The sequence below is a fragment of the Oncorhynchus masou genome, chromosome 22, assembly GCF_036934945.1.
Source record: "Oncorhynchus masou masou isolate Uvic2021 chromosome 22, UVic_Omas_1.1, whole genome shotgun sequence".
Lineage (NCBI taxonomy): Eukaryota > Metazoa > Chordata > Actinopteri > Salmoniformes > Salmonidae > Oncorhynchus > Oncorhynchus masou.
In genome coordinates this window covers 60,100,533-60,120,268 of record NC_088233.1, presented here as the reverse complement: position 1 = coordinate 60,120,268, position 19,736 = coordinate 60,100,533, and the positions used below count along the sequence as shown (strand labels likewise).

Genomic DNA, 19,736 nt, shown 5'->3' with positions numbered 1-19,736 from the left:
TCAGAAGCTTCTAAAGCATCATTTTCTGGAATTTTCCAAGCTGTTTAAAGGCACAGTCAACTTTGTGTATGCAACTTCTGATCCACTGGCATTGTGATACAGTGAATTATAAGTGAAATAATCTGTCTGTAAACAATTGTTGGAAAAAATACTTGTGTCATTGTCACGTCCTGGTCTTAGTATTTTGTGTTTTCTTTATTATTTTGGTTAGGCCAGGGTGTGACATGGGTTATTTATGTGGTGTGTTTTGTCTTGGGGTTTTTGTAGGTATTGGGATTGTGGTATAGTGGGGTTATCTAGAAAAGTCTATGGTTGCCTGAAGTGGTTCTCAATCAGAGGCAGGTGTTTATCGTTGTCTCTGATTGGGAACCATATTTAGGCAGCCATATTCTTTAGGTGTTTCGTGGGTGATTGTTCCTGTCTCTCTGTTTGTTTGCACCAGATAGGCTGTATAGGTTTTCACGTTACAGGTTTTGTATTGTTCGTGTTTATTAAACATGTATCAAAATTACCACGCTGCATTTTGGTCCTCCTCTCCTTCACCGCAAGAAAACCGTAACAGTCATGCACAAAGTAGATGTCTTAACTGACTTGCTAAAACTATAGTTTGTTAACTAGAAATTTGTGGAGTGGTAGAAAAACTAGTTTTAATGACTCCAACCTAAGTGTATGTAAACTTCTGACTTCAACTGTACATATCCCTAATGTTTACAGATATGAGGGATCTGGATAGTTTTAAGCAGTGTAGTGGTGGAGTGTCCAACATATTCCTTATTGCCACTTATTCCCTAACCAGCTCTTACCCTAAGTTTAGAACTACACATTTGAAGGCTGCTTTAAGATATTAACTGAGACCGACCGAGCCCCGCTCAGGTAATACCGCCCATCCTCTCTAAGCGTTATCGGCGTAGTGTTGTCTATACTATCAGGGGTGTTGTTAGTTGTAATTTTCTACCCATTCGTTTGAACTCCAGTTGTAATGTCTGCTTCCAACTCACACTCTCAAACACGTTGATCCCCTGAACACAGGTCACTTTCCAACCCACTTTCCAGCTCACACTCTCAAACACATAGATCCCCTGAATGCAGCTCACTCTCCAGATCCCAATCACCTGAATTCTGATCACCTGTTCACACGCCTGTATGTCATTATCACACACTATTTAGTTCAGTTCTTTGCACCCCATCACTGTGAGGTATTGTTTGCTTTGTGACACAGTTCTATTTCGGAGCGCTGTGTTTGCCGTAATTTAATTCTCCCGTGTATGATACTTTTTTCCTTGCCTCGCTAACAATGCCTTTTCCCTATTCCCTGCCTGTACCTTAGCCTATCAGATTTACTGTTCTCAACCTATTGCCTGATCTCCCGGACAATGTTACTAGCCTTTTCCCTACCTGTACTGTTGCCTTTTTGGACCCCCTGTGTATGACCTTCTGCCTGCCCCTGGACCCAGCTCCTCCTGTGGTACTTTGCAAATAAACACCTGCTGCGCCCTGCGCTTGAAACCAGCTCTCTGCCTCCCATCGTGTTCATTACACCACTCTTAGATGTACTATTGTTAGCTCAAAAGAGGAGCCCACTGTGGCATGCTCAGCCAGTGCTTTTAGTTCATATGTTAATTCCAAAAACATTAATATCCCCACGGTTTTCAAATCATGAAGTGAGCTTGCAGGAAAGCAACCAAAGCTTGTGTAAGTCAGTTTATAACATTCCATCATTGGTTACTTTGAGAATACGTTGGATGCGGCCTCAGGCCCTATGGTGCAAACCTTGAAAAAGTAATTCCAATTTCTTCTCCTTCCTCATTACTAATAGGGATATACCAAATGTGCAATCTTATAAACATACCACTATATCCATATCAACCATCAGACATGGCCTGCAACCAGCTATTGAATGTAGCCTGTTTTGAGTTTCCATATGACTTTTTTTTTAAATGTAAAGGACTTGGGTAGATGCATCTGAACATTAGGAGCGTACTTCCTAAACTGGATTACATCAAGATCTGGGCTATGCAGACAAATCCAGAAATCCTGGTATTGACTGAAACGTAGATCTCTGGGGACATTCTGGACTCTGATATTAATATTGAGGCCTATCGGGTAGAGGTGGTGGAGTGGACATTTTTATAAAAATAATGATCTGTCTCTTTACTGGAATCCACTTCCCTTGCCGAAGAATGTGAGCTGCTATCTGTAAGCCTTTGTCTGGGGAAGAATGTATGCATAACTGTTATAGGGGTCTACCGTCCTCCCTCAGCTAATCCTTGTGTACTCAAGGAGTTAACTGGTTTGTCTTTATTGACAAAATAAGAAGTTATCCTGGGTGACCTGAATGCAGGCTTCAGACAATCTAAAAAACATGTCTACTGATCTAAACTTAACCCAGGTGACTAAGCCTACATGGCCCAGCCCGAGAGATCCTTCAAAGTCAGCTCTGATTAATCATATTTTATTGAATACACAAAATAAATATGTTTCTCCATGTGTTTTCGCCCAAGTCATTAGTGACCCAGTCACTAGTTGTTTGTGTTAGATATTTGAGAATACACAAACTGAAGCCTTTAAAAACTTCAGTGAAAAGAAAGGTTACATCTGAAAGGTTAAATCTGAATATTATGTAACCACACTTTCAGATTGTAATGGGAACCTGGCAAAATTCTAGAAAACTATCAAATCCCTGAAGGGTTCTACTTCCTCCAATCTGCCACAATAAATTAATTCAGACACTGGCCTTATTACGGGGAAAAAAATGTCATCATTAAAGCCAGAGTGTCTATTGTATGTATGCGGATGACTCAACACTTTACACGTCAGCTACTACAGCTTCACAAAGAGTTGCAGTTAGTTTCATAGTGGGTGGCAAGGAATAAGTTAGCCCTAAATGTTTCTAAAACTAAAAGCATTGCATTTGGGACAAATCATTCATTAAACCCTAAATATCAACTAGGTCTTGTAATAAATGGGGAGAAGTATGTCTAAAATAAAGCAATGCTCTTCCTTAGCACCACCAACAACAACGCAAATCCTACAGGCCCTAGTTTTGTCGCACCTTGACTACTGTTCAGTCATGTGGTCAGGGTGCCACAAAAAAGGACTTAGGAAAATAGCAATTGGCTCAGAACACGGCAGCACGGCTGGCCCTTGGATGTACACAGAGAGCTAATATTAATAATATGCATGTCAATCTCTCCTAGCTCAAAGTGGAGGAGAGATTGACTTGTAGAGGTATTGACGTGTTGAATGCACCAAGCTGTCTGTTTGAACTACACGGACACCCATGCATACCCCACAAGACATGCCACAAGAAGTCTCTTCACAGTCCCCAAGTTCAAAACAGACTGATGGAGGAGCATAGTCCTACATAGAGCCATTACTACATGGAACTCTATTCCACATCAAGTAATTGATGCAAGCAGTAACATTTGATTTTAAAAAACAGATTAAAAAACACCTTATGGAAAAGCGGGGACTGTGAAGCAACACAAACATAGGCACAGACACATGCATACACACGTACACATGGATTTTGTACTGTACGTATCGATCCCCATTAGCTGCCTTTGCAACAGCTAATGGGGATCGATAGCAAATACAACATACAAATCACCATTTTATTTCAGTTGGATATCTCTTTGAAATAACTTCTAAGCCTATTCACAATGCTTTTGGGCTGGATGATGAAAGGGGAATCTTGCGAGACATTATTGTAAGATCTTTTCTCTTAGGCTATTTACAAAAAGAGAAGTGCTGGATGCTTGACTTCCAATAGACAAGAAGGGCCTGAACAATTGGATCATGGTCTGCTTAACGTGCAGAGTCCATCATTGTTGGCTTAATAACCCACATGTTTTATTTAACATTGTTAGCAGGACCTATTTAAATCAACTCTTGTGATGCCACTCTAAGAGTGGGGATAGTAGTGATCTTAATAATTATGGCCCACTTCAAGGCTTCCTTGTCTAGCTAAGATTCTTGAATCCTTGGTAAATGTACAACTGCTCTTTGATTATCTTAGTGACAGAACTCAGGCCATCGTGATTGATAGGGTAAACTCAGAATTTCTTGAAGCACATAAAGGTGTACTACAGGGGTCAATGTTGGGACCTGTTCCCTTAAACCTGTTAACCTCTTTGAAACTCTGGGGGCGCTATTTAATTTTTGGATGAAAAACGTTCCCGTTTTAAACAAGATATTTTGTCACAAAAAGATGCTCGACTATGCATATAATTGATAGCTTTCGAAAGAAAACACTCTGACGTTTCCAGAACTGCAAAGATATTCTCTGTGCGTGCCCTAGAACGTGAGCTACAGGCAAAACCAAGATGAAACGGCATCCAGGAAATCAGCAGGATTTTTGAGGCTCCGTTTTCCATTGTCTCCTTATATGGCTGTGAATGCGAGAGGAATGAGCCTGCCCTTTCTGTCGTTTCCCCAAGGTGTCTGCAGCATTGTGACGTATTTGTAGGCATAAGATTGACCATAAGAGACCAAATTTACCAGGTGTCCGCCCGGTGTCCTGCGCCGAAATTGGTGCGCAAACCTCAGCTGCAAGTATTTTTCCATGGAATTCAGAGAAGAAAGCAGGCTTCCACGAACGATATATCAATGAAGAGATATGTGAAAAAACACCTTGAGGATTGATTCCAAACAACGTTTGCCATGTTTCGGTCGATATTATGGAGTTAATTCGGAAAAAGTTTGACGTTGTTGGTGACTGAATTTTCGGTTAGTTTCGGTAGCCAAATGTGATGTACAAAACGGAGCGATTTCTCCTACACAAAGATTCTTTCAGGAAAAACTGAACATTTGCTATGTAACTGAGAGTCTCCTCATTGAAAACATCCGAAGCTCTTCAAAGGTAAATGATTTTATTTATTTGGTTATCTGGTTTTTGTGAAAATGTTGCGTGCTAAATGCTACTCAAAATGCTAAGCTAGCTTTGCATACTCTTACACAAATTAGTGAATTGCTATGGTTCAAAAGCATATTTTGAAAATCTGAGATGACAGTGTTGTTAAGAAAAGGCTAAGCTTGAGAGTAGGCGCATTATTTTCATTTTATTTGCGATTTTCAGAAATCGTTAACGTTGCGTTATGCTAATGAGCCTGAGGCTTTATTCACGATCCCGGATCCGGGATGGGGAGTATCAAGAGGTTTAAGGCTCCCTTTGGATGAATTGCGTGCCCATAGTAAACTAAAAAAAAATCTGTCCAAAATTGCTCATATATGCATATAATAATTATTATTGGATAGAAAACACTCTAAAGCTTCTAAAACCGTTTGAATTATGTCTGTAAGTATAGCAGAACTCACAGGGCAGCCAATCTCCCAAACTAGTTTTGGAAACATGAAAGTTGGGCCAACTTTGACGTCATCGCCCCCACCCTTCCCAACCAGCTATGGATCTGGAAACACTTTCTATGTCTTCCACTAGATGTCCTCATTCAGTAGAGAGTTTAATTGTGCAAATCCCGCGAGCTTTGACCCTTTGGGAGGCAAAAGAGTGGGTGTCACGAGAAAATACATGCGCGAATTGTACACATTCATTCCTCTGTTCCAGATTGTCTGAGAGGAATTGCTTTTGTCCGGTTGAATCGGCAATTGTTTTGTACGTTTATAACATCCTAAAGCTTGATTCTGCACTTAGTTTGACCAGTTTAGTCGACATATAATATGTAATTTTGAAGTTTTGATGCGCAACTCTTCGGGACCAGTAGTCATTTTGGATGCATTTCAGCTGAAAGTGGTATGCTAATACAAAGACACATGACTTCAAACAAAACAATGTATTGGGTAAGTATGACTCCTTCCACTACATTCTGATCGAAGACCATCAAAGGTAAGGGAATATTTATGTTGTAATTTTGTATTTCTGTTGACTCCAACATAGCGCAGAAATATTGCTTACGTCTGAGCGCCGCCTCAGATTATTGCATAGTGAACGATTTCTTTAACGTTAAAAATAAATGTGACAAAGCGGTTACATTAAGAAGAAGCAGTGTATCTTTCTAACTATATGTAGAACATGTATATTTAGTCAAAGTTTATGATGTGTATTTCTGTTATCTGGCGGAGCTAGATCTCCGGACATTTTTGAGGATTTTCTGAACATGGCGTCAATTGTAAATGGAGATTTATGGATATAAATTGCATATTATTGAAAAAAACATAAATGTACTGTGTAACATGTCCTATTACTGTCATCTGATGAAGATTTTCAAAAGGTTAGTGAATTATTTTTCTTTTAATCCTACGTTTGTGATTGCATATTTTGTTTGACAAAATGGCTGTATATCGTCTGTGTCTGTGGTGGTTTGACATAAATATGTGCTATGTTTTCGCCGTAAAACATTTTAGAAATCTGCTCGCTGGGTAGATGAACAAGGTGTTTATCTTTCATTTGAGCTATTGGACTTGTTAATGTGTGGAGGTTAAATATTTCTAAGAATATTTTTGCATTCTGTGCGGGAGGGTGTGGTGCCCTTGGGGAACCTGTACCGTGAACACGTTAACTATTTATATAAATACCATTGGTCTGTTAAAAAATTGCTAACTTTATATATATGCGGATGATCCAATTATGTATGCTATTGCCCCGACTGTTGATCTGGCTGCGTCAAAACTACAGTCATATTTTATAGATATGCAGGAATCCCTTGCTGATTTTAAAACTTGTTCCAGGTAGAATTTGTAAATGAGAACTTGTTCTCAACTGGTCTATCTGGTTAAATAAAGGTGAAATAAAATAAAAAAATATGGGGAAAACGAAATACATGTTTTTAAACTGTCGTAAGAATGTTTCAGATTAACTACATGTTCAGATGGTTCTCCAATCGAGCATATTAATGCATATAAATACGTAGTAATTTGGATTTATATAAATTTGATGTCTATGGTTGCTTAGATTAGTTCTCAATTTGAGGCAGCTGTTTATTGTTGTCTCTGATTGGGAACCATATTTAGGCAGCCATCTTCTTTCGGGAATTTCGTGGGTAATTGTCTATGTCTAGTTGCCTGTGTATGCACATTTATATTATAGCTTCACGTTCATTTTGTTATTTTGTATAGTTTGTTTAGTGTAAGTCTTTATTAAAAGTAAAATGTATTCATATAACGCTGCGCCTTGGTCTCCTCCATTAAATGAACGTGATAGAATAACCCACCGTAAAAGGACCAAGCAGCGTGATAAGGGTAGCGTGATAAGGAGGAACATCGCTTTGGGGAAGAATGGACCCGGGAGAAGGATGAGTGGGTAACAACCTGGGAGGAGATAAAGAGGTGGTCGATCGATCCAGAGAGAGTGCCAGTGCCCGCCTGGGATTCGATGGAACAGTGCGAGGAGGGATACAGGAGAATGGGGGAACGGCGACGATATAAGGGTACACGGCTAGCATGGAAGCCCAAGAGGCAGCCCCAATACATTTTTTTTTTGGGGGGGGGGTCACGAGGAGATTGGCTAAGTCAGGTAGGAGACCTGAGCCAACTCCTCGTGCTTACCATGGGGAGCGTGTAACTGGTCAGCCACCGTGTTATGCAGAGATGCGCACGGTGTCTCCAGTGCACATTTCTAGCCCGGTGTGCTATATTCCAGCTCCTCGCATTGGCCGGGCTAGAATGAGCATCCAGCCAGGAAGGAGGGTGCCGGCTCAGTGCTCCTGGTCTCCAGTATACCTCCATGGACCAGGATATCCTGCGCCGGCTCTGCGTACTGTGAGTCTGCACAGCCCTGCGCGTCCTGTGCCAGCGCCCTGCATTTGCAGGGCAAGTATAACCATCCAGCCAGGAAGGGTTGTGTCAGCTCTACACTCCAGACCTCCAGTACGCCTCCACAGCCCAGTACGTCCTTAGGTGCATGTCTCCAGCTCGGTACCACCAGTGCTGGCACCACGCACCAGGCCACCAGTGCGCCTCCAGGGTCCAGTACTCCCTGTTCCTGCTCCTCGCACTCGCCCTGAGGTGCGTGTATCCAGCCCGGTACCACCAGTGCCGGCACCACGCACCAGGCCTATAGTGCGCCTCGGCAGTCCAATACGCCCTGTTCCTCCTCCCCGCACTCGCCCTGAAGTGCGTGTCCTCGGCCCAGTGCCACCAGTGCCGGCACCATGCACCAGGCCTATAGTGCGCCTCGCCAGTCCAGAGCGTCTGGCGACAGTACCCAGTCCAGAGCGTCCGGCGACAGTACCCAGTCCAGAGCGTCCGGCGACAGTACCCAGTCCAGAGTGTCCGGCGACAGTCTACAGACCGGAACCTCCTACGACGGGCCGCAGACCGGAACCTCCTACGACGGGCCGCAGACCAGAACCTCCTATGACGGGCCGCAGACCGGAACCTCCTACGACGGGAGAAGTGGAGCGGGGTCCACATCCCGAGCCAGAACCACCACCACGGAGTCATTCCCAACAAGAACCTCCCATATAGGTTTAGGAGCGCGGCCGGGAGTCCGCATCTTTGGGGGGGGGGGGGGTGGCACTGTCACGCCCTGACCTTAGTATTCTTTGTATACTTTATTATTTTGGTTAGGTCAGGGTGTGACGTATGTGTTTTTGTACTCTCTAGGGTTTTGTATGTTCATGGGGTTGTTTACCATCTAGGTGTTTATGTATGTCTATGGTTGCCTAGATTGGTTCTCAATTAGAGGCAGCTGTTTATCGTTGTCTCTGAATGGGAACCATATTTAGGCAGCCATCGTCTTTGGGTATTTTGTGGGTTATTGTCTATGTCTGGTTGTGTCACGAATCCCGTCTCCTGAGTCTGGTTTTTTCCTGTGTTCTGTCCTGGAGTGTTTTTTCCGGCGTCCTGGAACGCACCCTGTCTGGTTGCCGGGCAATGTAGCCAGTTGGGAGTTCTGATTACCCGCACCTGTATCCCATCAGCTATCTGCACACCTGGTCCTGATCATCATCTCTCCTCTTCATAAGCCCGGACCTGACATCCATTCCCTGCCGGATCGTTAGCCATGAACATTACTCACCCGGATCATTTACCCCATTCCCGCCTGGTCGTCGGAGGATTCCGCTACCCCATTGGATCCACCTATTTACTCCCATCAACTCACCACCGCTGCCCGCTACGCCACCTGGATATATCTACCCATTCACATTCACTTGTAAATAAATACTCACCTTCTTCCTACTCTCCTTGTCCTGGTCTGCTTCTGGGTTCGATTTTGAAAAAACGTGACAGGTTGCCTGTGTATGCACATTTATATTATAGCTTCATGTTCGTTTTGTTATTTTGTATAGTTTGTTTAGTGTGCGTCTTTATTAAAAGTAACATGTATTCATATCACGCTGCGCCTTGGTCTCCTCCATTCAACGAACGTGACATTACCACAGTGCCCTTAGTTTTGTAACATGCGACAGCTTTGGTACTCTTCACTACATCCTGTATCAAAAGGTTGGTTGGAATTTGCTAAAGACCCGTAGATCTCTACATTACTCCCTTTTTGTTTACAAAGCCCTACTTTATAAACTTCCGTCGTATCAAACTTTTCTTTTGAAGCAGAGACACCGGAGTTGCTTAACCCGTTCACAGGATTATTTAAATCTTGAAGTTCCTAGGGTCTCCCCCGAGCTAGACAATTCTGCATTTAGTTTTAATGTACCGTATTGCTGGAACAAAATTCAAAACACATTACATCTTCGACTCCCGAGTGGCACAGCTGTCTAAGGCACTGCATCTCAGTGCTAGAGGCATCACTACAGACACGCTGGTTTGATTGCAGTCTTTATCACAACCAGCCGTGACTGGGAGACACTCGTTGACTTGATGACAGCATTGCAAACTCTTGGCATTCTCGAAACAACTTCATGAGGTATTCACCTGGAATGCATTTCAATTAACTGGTGTGCCTTGTTAAAAGTTAATTTGTGGAATTTCTTTAATTCTTAATGCATTTGAGTTATGGCAAGAACAGCTCAAATAAGCAAAGAGAAACAACAGTCCATCATTACTTTAATACATGAAGGTCAGTCAATCTGGAACATTTCAAGAACTTTTAAAGTTTCTTCAAGTGCAGTCGCAAAAACCATCAAGCGCTATGATGAAACTGGCTCTCATGAGGACCGCCACAGGAAAGAAGACCCAAAATTACCTCTGCTGCAGAGGATATGTTAATTCGAGTTAACCATCCTCAGAAATTGCAGCCCAAATAAATGCTTCACAGAGTTCAAGTAACAGACACATCTCAATATCAACTGTTCAGAGGAGACTGCATGAATCGGGCCTTCATGGTCAAATCGCTGCAAAGAAACCACTACTATAAATGATACCAATAAGAAGAAGAGACTTGTTTGGGCCAAGAAACATGAGCAATGGACATTAGACCAGTGTAAATATGTCCTTTGGTCTGATGAGTCCAAATTTTAGATATTTGGTTCCTAAGGCCATGTCTTTGTGAGACGCAGAGTATGTGCACGGATGATCTCTACATATTTGGTTCCCACCATGAAGCATGGAGGAGGAGGTGTGGTGGCGTGGGGGTGCTTTGCTGGTGACACTGTCAATGATTTATTTGGAACTCAAGGCAAACTTAACCAGCATGGCTACCACAGCATTCTGCAGCGATACGCCATGGTTTGCGCATAGTGAGACTATCATTTGTTTTTCAACAGAACAATGACCCAACACACCTCCAGGCTGTGTAAGGGATATTTAACCAAGAAAGAGAGTGATGGAGTGCTGCATTAGATAACCTAGCCTCCACAATCAACCAACCTCAACCTAATTGAGATGGTTTGGGTTAGTTGGACCGTAGAGTGAAGGAGAAACAGCCAACACATGCTCAGAATATGTGGGAACTCCTTCAAGACTGTTGCAAAAGCATTCCAGGTGAAACTGGTTGAGAGAATACCAAGAGTGTGCAAAGCTGTCATAAAATCAAAGAGTGGCTACTTTGAAGAATCTCAAATATGTATATATATATATATATATATATATATATATATCTTTTGATTTGTTTAACACTTTTTGGTTACTACATGATTCTATGTGTTATTTCATAGTTTGTCTTCAATCTTATTCTACAATGTAGAAAATAGTAAAAATAAATAAAATCCCTGGAATGAGTAGGTGTATACAAACCTTTGACTGGTATCATATGTGCTATGGCTTTACACCCCTGCTACATTCTGGATAAAGAGTCTAACAGAACAGAGAGCGTGTTATTAAATGGAAGCCTCTCCAACATAATCCAGGTAGGATCAAGAATTCCCTTGGCCAGCTGTCTATACCCCTTGCTTTTTTCTGCTTGGAGTAACCCTGGATTGTAAAGTGTCATGAACATGATACAACAGTAGCAAAGATGGGGAGAAGTATGTACTTTTCTCAATCTTTACTAATGACATGCCACTGGCTTTGAGTAAAGCCAGTTTGTCTATGTATGTGGATGACTCAACACCATACACGTCAGCTATTACAGCGAGTAAAAGCACTGCAAATCTTAAAGAGCTGCAGTTAGTTTCAGAATGGGTGGCAAGGAATAGGTTAGTCCTAAATATTTCAAGAACTAAAAGCATTGTGTTTTGGACAACTCATTCACTAAACCCTAAGCCCCAATAAAATATTGTAATAATACGTGGAAATTGAGCAAGTTGAGGTGACTAAACTGCTTGGTGCAACCCTGATTTGTGGACTGTCATGGTCAAAACATGTTGATACAACAGTAGCTAAGTTGTGGATAAGTCTGTCCATAATAAAGCCCTGCTCTGCTTTTTTAATAACACTATCAACAAGGCAGGTCCGACAGGCCCTAGTTTTGTGTCACCTGGACTACTGTGGTCAGGTGTCACAAAGAAGGGCTTCGGAAAATTACAATTGGCTCTAAACAGGACAGCATTGCTGGCTCTTAAAACCTGTTATGGCAAGGCGATCCCAAGGGGAACTCCACCCCCCCATTCAGCTGAAAAGGTGGCACAGGGAATTCAAAAATATTCTTCAGAAAGATTTAACTTTCACACATTAAGTCCAATAGAGCATATGAAAGATAAACATCTTGTTCATCTACCCATCATGTCCGATTTTTAAAATGTTTTACAGCAAAAACACAACATATATTTATGTTAGACCACCACCAAATCAAAGGAAAAAACACAGCCATTTTTTCCAGCCAAAGATAGTCACAAAAGCAGGATTAGAGATAAAATGAATCACTAACCTTTTGAAAATCTTCATCAGATGACACTCATATGACATGTTACACAATACACTTATGTTTTGTTCGATAATATGCATATTTATATCCACAAATCTCGGTTTACATTGACGCCATGTTCAGAAATGCCTCCAAAATATCAGGAGGAATTAAAGAAAGCTACGCCAGATAACAGAAATACTCATCATTAACTTTGACTAAAGATACATGTTCTACATATAATTAAAGATACACTAGTTCTCAATGCAACCGCTGTGTCAGATTTTTTTTAACGTTACGAAAAAAGCCTACCATGCAATAATCTGAGACAGCGCTCAGACGTAAAAGTATTTCTCCGCCATGTTGGAGTCAACAGAAATACGAAATTACATCATAAATATTCCCTTACCTTTGATGATCTTTCATCAGAATGCAGTGCAAGGAGTCCTAGTTCCACAATAAATCGTTGTTTTGTTCCATAATGTCCAATACTAGTATCCAATTAGCTGCATTTGCTAGCACTTTCAGCTCACATGCCCAAAAGCTGACGCTGGTCCAGGACAACTCGCACGAAAACTTCAAAAATATATATTCCAGGTCGAATAAACTGGTCAAACTAAGTAGAGAATCAATCTTCAGGATGTTATTTTCATATATATCCAATAACGTTCCAACCGGATCATACGTTTTCAGCTGCAGCCAAATGTAACGACGGTGGCACCCACAGAGAAATGCGCCACAGGGAAATTGCATTCTGCCAAGACCGTGACTATTTCCCCTCCCATTCGGTCAAAGTTCACACCAAAAGCTCCATGCCACGTTCTACTGAATGAGGACATCTAGTGGAAGGTGTAGGAAGTGATACCATATCCATATCTTGTTGGGAAAGGAAGGGGCGATGACGTCAAAGTTGACCCACATTCAGAATTTCACTTCTTGTTTGAAAGATTGCCTGCCCTATAAGTTCTGTTATACTCACTGACATAATTCAAACAGTTTTAGAAACTTCAGAGTGTTTTCTATCCAATAATAATATGCATATATTAGCAATCTAGGACAGAATAGGATGCAGTTCACTATGGGCACGCAATTCATCCAATGTGAAAATACTGCCCCCTATCCTCAACAAGTTAAATGTACGCAGGGAGCTAACATTAATAATCTGCGTATAAATATCTCATGGCTCAAAGTTGAGGAGAAATTGATTTAACTTTTTAGAAAGAGACCCCTTTTTTCCATTTTCACCTAAAATGACATACCCAAATCTAACTGCCTGTAGCTCAGGCCCTGGAGCAAGGATATGCACATTCTTGGTACCATTTGAAAAGAAACAAAAAGAAACTTTGAAGTTTATGGAAATGTGAATTGAATGTAGGAGAATACAACGGAAAAAAACAAACATTATTTTTTCTTCTCTACCACCTTCTTTGAAATGCAAGAGAAAGGTCCCATATCAAGCCATCACGATGGTGTCCACGAGATGGCAGCAGTGTATGCAAAGTTTCAGACGGATAACTTGAAGTATGAGCAAACTACATGACATTTAGTGTAAAGTCACCCAGGTACATTTGGGCAAATCATGAAGGAGACATTAACACTCACATTACATTTTTCTGCAGGAATATCGTCAAATCTGTATACTTGGACTTTGATTTAGCTTTTCCAGTATTAGTAGCCATATTACAAGTTCAACATTTGCGAAACAACCAGTTTTCGTAACTCTCCATATTCTTATAATTTTTGTCCAAAAGGAAAAGGCTTATTGTCACACAAGGTTAGCAGCTACATTTTACGACAGCCCAGCTCATTGGCCATTTAGCTGGCTTTGTTTGACCCCGATTGGTGCATATTTGACAAAGTTACAGTTGATCAAGTGTCATCAGCGTGCCACGAAGGCGTCGCTCTCTGACCAAATTTGGTGTCCTATAGGATATACTACACCCCTAATGATAGAGTGAAGTCTGATACATTCTAGGATCTCTGAGGAATAAATACGAATGTGATTTTACTGGTTGAAACAATGTTTAGGTTTAGATTTTCAGATTCCTTTCTTTGCAAATTGAAAGAGTGGAAATACAAAATCGATCGTGCATGCTATATGAAAAAGGATTTAATCTAAAACGACACTTCATGTTATCTCTGGGACCCTTTGGATGATAAATCAGAACAAGATTTCAGAATGTCACTTTCAGAGGTGAATTTATCATACCTATCACGGTGGAAAAAGTGTTTTTTTGTTAGGAGCTCTCCTCAAACAATAGCATGGCATTTTTTTGCAGTAATAGCTACTGTAAATTGGACAGTGCAGTAATATTAACAAGAATTTAAGCTTTCAGCCAATATAAGACAATTATATGTACCTGCATTTGTTGTTTCGCTAAAGTCTGCGATCATGACACAAGGCGCTGCATGATTTACAACTGTCCCGTTGACGGAAAGCCTATCCCCACCACTTGTTTTGTAAGAAGTGTTGACATGCTGAATGCACCGAGGTGTCTTTTTAAACTACTAGGACACAGCTCCAAATTAATGCTGCTGGACTCCAGAAAGAGTAGTTGCTGCCATGACAGCAGCGAATGGGGATCCTTAATAAATACAAATACAAATGCGTATAAGTGGCAAGTGTTTGAGCTCTTTTGCCCAGATAAAGCGATTGTTCCTTTTCAGTGCGGGGCGGGCATTCTCCATGTTAAGTGTACATGTGTACATTAAAAGTGTACATGGTCGCTGTTTCAGCGTTTCATGTGGGAATTGACAGAGCCTCACCAGGGGACCCAACCCCTGATTGTGCGGTTCCTGAAAGGTGTCGTCTCATATCGTGCACATATGGGTCTTGGTGGGACTTGGTGGTGGTTTGAAGTCACTGTATGCAGCCCCCCTTTTTTAGAAATAGATCTGGCCTCTCCCTAAATAGCAGGAAGCAGATTGCACAGTCAACGTTCCTGCCAGTTCTTGACTATGGTGACACCATTTATACAATTTCAGCAGTCACTAATCTAAAACCTTTGGATTCTGTCTACAATAGGGCCCTTCGCTTTATCACAGGTAACAATTTTAATACTCCCCACTGTATCCTGTATCAAACAGTTGGCTGGTCCTCATTAAAGTCCTGTAGATTGCTTATTTATTCCCTTTTTGTTTAAAAATCTCTACTACACCAGCTTCCAACTTACATAACTTCATTGGTAAAATATAAAAACAAGAAATACCAAACCTATTCACAAGGTTGGTTCTTTTGAGGTTCCGCAGGTCTCCCCCGAACTAAGTAAATCCGCTTATTGTTTAAAAGCACCTCATTACTGGAACCAGCCCGCTCTGGAAATGTAAAATATTGTGAAAGAGACCCATGTCTAAATGGTGACTCCTACCTCCTACTGGGCAATAGAACCAGCAGATCATCCATCTGTAGGTCTCTGCCAGGGTCTGAAGCCAGATGAAAAGCCTTGAGTAGCATCAAACCGAACATGTACAGTGAGGGAAAAAAGTATTTGATCCCCAGCTGATTTTGTACATTTGCCCACTGACAAATAAATTATCAGTCTATAATTTTAATGGTATGTTTACTTGAACAGTGAGAGACAGAAAAACAACAACAAAATCCAGAAAAACACATGTAAAAAATGTTATAAATTGATTTGCATTTTAATGAGGGAAATAAGTATTTGACCCCTCTGCAAAACATGACTTAGTAATTGGTGGCAAAACCCTTGTTGGAAATCACAGAGGTCAGACGTTGTAGTTGGCCACCAGGTTTGCACACATCTCTGGATGGATTTTGTCCCACTCCTCTTTGCAGATCTTCTCCAAGTCATTAAGGTTTCGAGGCTGACGTTTGGCAACTCGAACCTTCAGCTCCCTCCACAGATTTTCTATGGGATTAAGGTCTGGAGACTGGCTAGGCCACTCCAGGAGCTTAATGTGCATCTTCTTGAGCCACTCCTTTGTTGCCTTGGCCGTGTGTTTTGGGTAATTGTCATGCTGGAATACCCATCCATGACCAATTTTCAATGCCCTGGCTGAGGGAATGAGGTTCTCACCCAAGATTTGACGGTACATGGCCCCGTCCATCGCCTCTTTGATGCGGTGAAGTTGTCCTGTCCCCTTAGCAGAAAAACACCCCCAAAGCATAATGTTTCCACCTCCATGTTTGACGGTGGGGATGGTGTTCTTGGGGTCATAGGCAGCATTCCTCCTCCTCCAAACACGGCGAGTTGAGTTGATGCCAAAGAGCTCCATTTTGGTCTCACTTGACCACAACACTTTCAACCAGTTGTCCTCTGAATCATTCAGATGTTCATTGGCAAACTTCAGACGGGCCAAATACGAAAGTATTTGGCCCCCTTGAACTTTGCAAACTTTTGCCACATTTCAGGCTTCAAACATAAAGATATAAAACTGTATTTTTTTGTGAAGAATCAACAACAAGCAGGACACAATCATGAAGTGGAACGACATTTATTGGATATTTCAAACTTTTTTAACAAATCAAAAACTGAAAAATTGGGCGTGCAAAATTATTCAGCCCCTTTACTTTCAGTGCAGCAAACTCTCTCCAGAAGTTCAGTGAGGATCTCTGAATGATCCAATGTTGACCTAAATGACTAATGATGATAAATACAATCCACCTGTGTGTAATCAAGTCTCCGTATAAATGCACCTGCACTGTGATAGTCTCAGAGGTCCGTTAAAAGCGCAGAGAGCATCATGAAGAACAAGGAACACACCAGGCAGGTCCGAGATACTGTTGTGAAGAAGTTTAAAGCCGGATTTGGATACAAAAAGATTTCCCAAGCTTTAAACATCCCAAGGAGCACTGTGCAAGCGATAATATTGAAATGGAAGGAGTATCCGACCACTGCAAATCTACCAAGACCTGGCCGTCCCTCTAAACTTTCAGCTCATACAAGGAGAAGACTGATCAGAGATGCAGCCAAGAGGCCCATGATCACTCTGGATGAACTGCAGAGATCTACAGCTGAGGTTGGAGACTCTGTCCATAGGACAACAATCAGTCGTATATATTGCACAAATCTGGCCTTTATGGAAGAGTGGCAAGAACAAAGCCATTTCTTAAAGATATCCATAAAAAGTGTCTTTTAAAGTTTGCCACAAGCCACCTGGGAGACACACCAAACATGTGGAAGAAGGTGCTCTGGTACCAAAATTGAACTTTTTGGCAACAATGCAAAACGTTATGTTTGGCGTAAAAGCAACACAGCTCATCACCCTGAACACACCATACCCACTGTCAAACATGGTGGTGGCAGCATCATGGTTTGGGCCTGATTTTCTACAGCAGGGACAGGGAAGATGGTTAAAATTGATGGGGAAGATGGATGGAGCCAAATACAGGACCATTCTGGAAGAAAACCTGATGGAGTCTGCAAAAGACCTGAGACTGGGACGGAGATTTGTCTTCCAACAAGACAATGATCCAAAACATAAAGCAAAATCTACAATGGAATGGTTCAAAAATAAACATATCCAGGTGTTAGAATGGCCAAGTCAAAGTCCAGACCTGAATCCAATCGAGAATCTGTGGAAAGAACTGAAAACTGCTGTTCACAAATGCTCTCCATCCAACCTCACTGAGCTTGAGCTGTTTTGCAAGGAGGAATGGGAAAAAATGTCAGTCTCTCGATGTGCAAAACTGATAGAGACATACCCCAAGCGACTTACAGCTGTAATCGCAGCAAAAGGTGGCGCTACAAAGTATTAACTTAAGGGGGCTGAATAATTTTGCACGCCCAATTTTTCAGTTTTTGATTTGTTAAAAAAGTTTGAAATATCCAATAAATGTCGTTCCACTTCATGATTGTGTCCCACTTGTCGTTGATTCTTCACAAAAAAATACAGTTTTATATCTTTATGTTTGAAGCCTGAAATGTGGCAAAAGGTCGCAAAGTTCAAGGGGGCCGAATACTTTCGCAAGGCACTGTATATGTGCTTTCTTGAGCAGGGGGACCTTGCGGGCGCTGCAGGATTTCAGTCCTTCACGGCGTAGTGTGTTACCAATTGTTTTCTTGGTGACTATGGTCCCAGCTGCCTTGAGATCATTGACAAGATCCTCCCGTATTGTTCTGGGCTGTTTCCTCACCGTTCTCATGATCATTGCAACTCCACGAGGTGAAATCTTGCATGGGGCCCCAGGCCGAGGGAGATTGACAGTTCTTTTGTGTCTCTTCCATTTGCGAATAATTGCACCAACTGTTGTCACCTTCTCACCAAGCTGCTTGGCGATGGTCTTCTAGCCCATTCCAGCCTTGTGTAGGTCTACAATCTTGTCCCTGACATCCTTGGAGAGCTCTTTGGTCTTGGCCATGGTGGAGAGTTTGGAATCTGATTGATTGATTGCTTCTGTGGACAGGTGTCTTTTATACAGGTAACAAACTGAGATTAGGAGCACTCCCTTTAAGAGTGTGCTCCTAATCTCAGCGCATTACCTGTATAAAAGACACCTGGGAGCCAGAAATATTTCTGATTGAGAGGGGGTCAAATACTTATTTCTCTTATTAAAATGCAAATAAATTTATAACATTTTTGACACGCGTTTTTCTGGATTTTGTTGTTGTTTTCTCACTGTTCAAATAAACCTACCATTAAAATTATAGACTGATCATTTCTTTGTCAGTGGGCAAATGTACAAAATCAGCAGGGAATCAAATACTTTTTTCCCTTACTGTAGCTCACACACAGTCTGAGTGAAATTACTTAAGTTTAAATGCAATTCCAGCACCACAATGAGAAGAGATACACACAAAAGCACAGATACACATGATAAGACACGCACGTTACGTACACGTGCACATGGATTTTGCATTGTAGATATGTGACAGCAGCCTGAGGGAACACAATGTGTTATGAAATGTAATGTCATGCAATATTTTAGATTGTATGTAACTGCCTTAATGTTGCTGGATCCCAGGAAGAATAGCTCCTGCCTTGGCCTTAATAAATAGAAAGAAAAAAAGAGATCCAATGTGGTGGTGTGTGTGTTGATATTTGTGTGAAGACAAAATGTGTAATTTTCAGGATGGCAGTTATGGAGCATGGAGCAATGCTAGTGGATTGTGGTCAGTGTCTTGGTCACTGTTGTGTTATGGTCAGTATCATGGTCAGTGAACTCACCTTCATAGGTTCCACTCTCTAGCAGGGCTCCACTTTGCTCCAGTTCCATAAAGCGCTCTGTGCTCACAAAGTTATAGTCCACCCCCGGCACCTCTCCCTCCTTCGGCTGCCGGGTGGTACCTACAGAGGGAGAAGAAGATTATTTTAAATTGGTACAGACACTTACATTTGTCTAAACATTTTCCTTTATCCAAACCAGCCATACAAATACACACACAGAGAGGTTGAAGACACGGCGCCTGGAGCAGTTTTAGCGGGAAAAGGGCATAACAGCAGGAGTTGGCATATAGGATTTGATACCAACAACCCTCCGGTTGCCGGCTCACAGCCCAAACAGATTTTTCCTACCAGACGCTGGATGTGAACTGGGAGCCCTCCGGTTTAGCAGGGCAAAGAGAAGGGGTAGACGGGAAGATGGGAGACAGTGAACATTGAGAAGAGGGAAAAGGAGAGGAAAAGAGTTGGGTCTAAAGTA

The 19,736-nt window shown here is 41.8% G+C and overlaps 1 protein-coding gene across 5 annotated transcripts in view; it reads right to left on the bottom strand.

The window, feature by feature from the left end:
* Positions 1-19,736, bottom strand: part of LOC135509743 (membrane-associated guanylate kinase, WW and PDZ domain-containing protein 2-like) — a 314,746-nt gene that overhangs the window by 157,826 nt on the left and 137,184 nt on the right. For all 5 annotated transcript variants that reach the window (XM_064930644.1, XM_064930645.1, XM_064930647.1 and 2 more), the window contains exon 3: positions 19,262-19,381. In XM_064930644.1, the coding sequence (XP_064786716.1) occupies positions 19,262-19,310 (49 nt within the window). In that variant the 5' untranslated portion in view covers positions 19,311-19,381. The remainder of the gene's footprint in view (positions 1-19,261; positions 19,382-19,736) is intronic.